We start from the raw sequence: 3,246 nt of genomic DNA on the forward strand, positions 1-3,246 counted from the left end.
AGGTACAGAAATTTAATAATTAAGTGTAAAATAACACTGCATAGTGTTCACTGTATGAATTAAATTTAGATTAATCTTTGTTATAGCCGTTTTGTTAAGATTAGTGACATATTCAGCAGCACGTATATATAGGCTGCTTGTGCGCGCGCTTCAGGTGTCTGTCAGACAGCAAGACGAGACGGCAAAGAGTTGTTTTCTGCAACTTATTGCACTTAACTCTTTTTAACGCCAAGCAAATCTCTGCTATATGCGTCGAACTAAAACTTTGACCTTTTGCAACGTTTTGATTTAAGTAGCCTATTATTAAAATTATAATGATATCGCACGCCGTTGCGATATGCATATTGCGATATTTACATTTGCGATATTTCGATAATTTCGATATATCGCGCAGCCCTAAGCAGAGCATAACGTCACTGAAGGTAGCATCATTTTAGCAGCGTTGCCCAGTACAGCTGTACTAGCCTACACCATGTTACAGAACAGTAGCGCTACTGCAAACAGGAACAAGTATACTGCATAGAAATTTCCTGTCAGCGCGTTATTTGAGCGGCCGTTTTTCTCTTTCGGTCGAAAACCGAAAATGCCATTTTTGGACGATAATTTTCGGCTGCCGAAAATTCGGCGCATCCCTAATATATAACCATGTCTTTCATGTCATTTCCAAAATCTGACTAGTGAACATTACATATTTAATAATAATAATAATTTAATAATTAAAATAAACTTATAATAACTTAAAATAATTTAAATAATTAAATATGTATTTAAAATTACATTTATTTAATTGAAAAATATATATTATAGTTAATCATTTTTAGTAAAATTTATCTTCAATTTTTATTTTCATATTTTTCAGTAAATATTTAGTGAATAAGTATTAGCTTTTTTTAATTTCAGTAAATGTATGCACATCTCATTTCCATCATTAAATATAATATATATATAATGGATAAAATGTTATGACAGAAAATGAGATATCTAATTTTTATATATAATAATAAGTACATAAATAAAAATGTTTTATTAATTCATTAAATTCTAAATAATTTAGAAATGTTTAGTTTAGTCACTTTATTGTCCACAAGTGGAAATTTGTCTTTGGCTTCACCACACAAATACATTCAACATCATCACACAAATCACATAAAAGACAACAAGTAACACAATCACCCCTACTCTCACACACACTCAATGTGTAGTACGAAGTCATATAACCATGTTTCTATGTACTTGTCATTTTCAAGCTCTGACTTGTGAACATATTACATTAATATTATAATACATTTAATACATTAAATACATTAAAACACTTAATTATGTGTTTAAAATTATACTCACTTTATTATTATAAAATTAATCAAATTACAATTATAAACATTTTCCATTTTAATTTCTTTCAATTATATATTCAATCTTCATTTTTAGATTTTTCTGTAAATATTTTGTGAATAAAGAAAACAGGTGTTCATTTAATTTCAGTAATGTTATTTACCTCATTTTCTCATTAAATTACATAATATATTAACCAAGAACATGAGATATCTAATTTATATATAATAAAAGAAAATTATATAAATATTAGCTTAAAAATACATTTTACATATACATATATATAAGCCATATTGTTGACATATTGGTAATTATGGCATTTTGGCAGAAACCGACAGTTACCACGGTCAATTTGCTGTGTGTGTATCTTGGGAAGGTTGATGGGAGGAGAGATGACTTACAGGAATGGACCGGCTGAGGTATCGTGCCGAGAGCCCGCTCAGCCCCGTCGGGGGGCTTCTGTGGTGCCCCTGTTCACTGGCCCCCAGCCTTCCATTGCTGGAAGGTCCACTTGGGCTGGTTTTGTTGAGGTTGTAGGTCAGGCTTTTTGCCCCGCTGCTCGGGCTTACCCCGTTGCTGTTTGGGGTGCTGATGCTGTTATACTGATTGTTGTTGACCTCATAGTGGTAACTGTGGGTGGCGATCGGGCTGCTGTAACCCATGCGGACAGGGTGGGAAGTGAATGAAGAAGGGGAAGGCGGTTTCCCAGAGCTGTTGGCTTCACCATTTGGTTCGTACAGGTTACCCAGAGAGCTGGCTAACCTGGTGCTGGTGGATGGGAGGCAGGGAAACACACATGAAGGGTGGAGGACGGGGAGGACACACACTCGTACCCATATCTACACTCCAGAACACGGAGATCATGGAAAACTGTCTGATAATGGGACAAGGAACTGCATGCATTTTGGACTACACTGTATTTTCTGCTGTTTAAGACATCAAACTCAGCCTGGAGTAGGACTGGGTGACTTATTATATACTGACAATCTTTCTAATCGTAAATATTATTTTTAATGCAATATTGATTCAGCAAAGTACCCATGTCTCTTTAAATTTAAGTTTGATTCAATGATTTGTTGCTGTCAAGTCAATCATTAAATTATGCAATTATTAAAACACGCAATTTAAATTAAAATGTATTCTTTAATTTTATTTCTTGGGTCATATAATATTGTGTAATATTGTAATAAAGTTTTTTCTAGGTTATGTGAACGTTTGAGAAAACATTAGGGGAGCGTTCCAATCTATCATTTTGCAAACGTTACAGGAATGTTACTTTTGAATGTTCTCTGAACCATCTGAAACAACTGGTTAGTATTTTTAAATATTAGACAATCATCTAACTCAATTTCAGGAAAAAATTATGCATAAATTGTGTTTTTGTGCTAATGTTTCGAGAACCTTATTGAAGACCAGATAACTTTGAGCGAACAATGTATTAACATTACTGGAGAATGTAGAATGTGCCAGAACATGATTTGGCATCAAATATTACTCTGCACGAGTACACAAAACAAATATTTTGTATATATAAAATATTTAAATGTTTTTAAAATTACAAACGTTATACAAACCTTAGAGAAAACATTCATGGAAAGTTCCATTTTATCCTGTTGCAAATGCTACAGGAACATTACTTTTGAATGTTTTCTGAACAATCTGAAACAAGTAGACTAATGAGTAATTAGACAATCTGGAACATTTCATTAAAAAATGTATAAATGACATTTTTGTGCTAATGTTTTGAGAATGCTATAAACCAGATAACCAGAATTTTGCATATAAAATTGTATTTCTCTATTTCACCCATGCATTTTTTTTTCATATATTAAAATGTTTACGTAAAATAATGTGAGTATATTGCTGTTTATTAGCAGGTATTATTGTATTTGATCATATTAAAGAAAATTATGC

General features: G+C 32.4%; 1 protein-coding gene across 1 annotated transcript in view; it reads right to left on the reverse strand.

Annotated features, from left to right (window-relative positions):
- LOC107757456 (dual specificity protein phosphatase CDC14A-like) overlaps positions 1–2,936 on the reverse strand; it is an 11,566-nt gene extending 8,630 nt beyond the window's left edge. Inside the window, exons 1-2 of the mRNA XM_016574931.1 lie at positions 2,907–2,936; positions 1,734–2,171 (exon numbers count right to left, since the gene is read on the reverse strand). Coding sequence (XP_016430417.1) covers positions 1,734–2,171; positions 2,907–2,936 — 468 coding nt within the window. The remainder of the gene's footprint in view (positions 1–1,733; positions 2,172–2,906) is intronic.
- Positions 2,937–3,246: the final 310 nt, after the last annotated feature.

Source organism: Sinocyclocheilus rhinocerous, unplaced genomic scaffold (genome assembly GCF_001515625.1).
Source record: "Sinocyclocheilus rhinocerous isolate Xijiao unplaced genomic scaffold, SAMN03320098_v1.1 scaffold2578, whole genome shotgun sequence".
In the NCBI taxonomy this organism is placed as follows: domain Eukaryota; kingdom Metazoa; phylum Chordata; class Actinopteri; order Cypriniformes; family Cyprinidae; genus Sinocyclocheilus; species Sinocyclocheilus rhinocerous.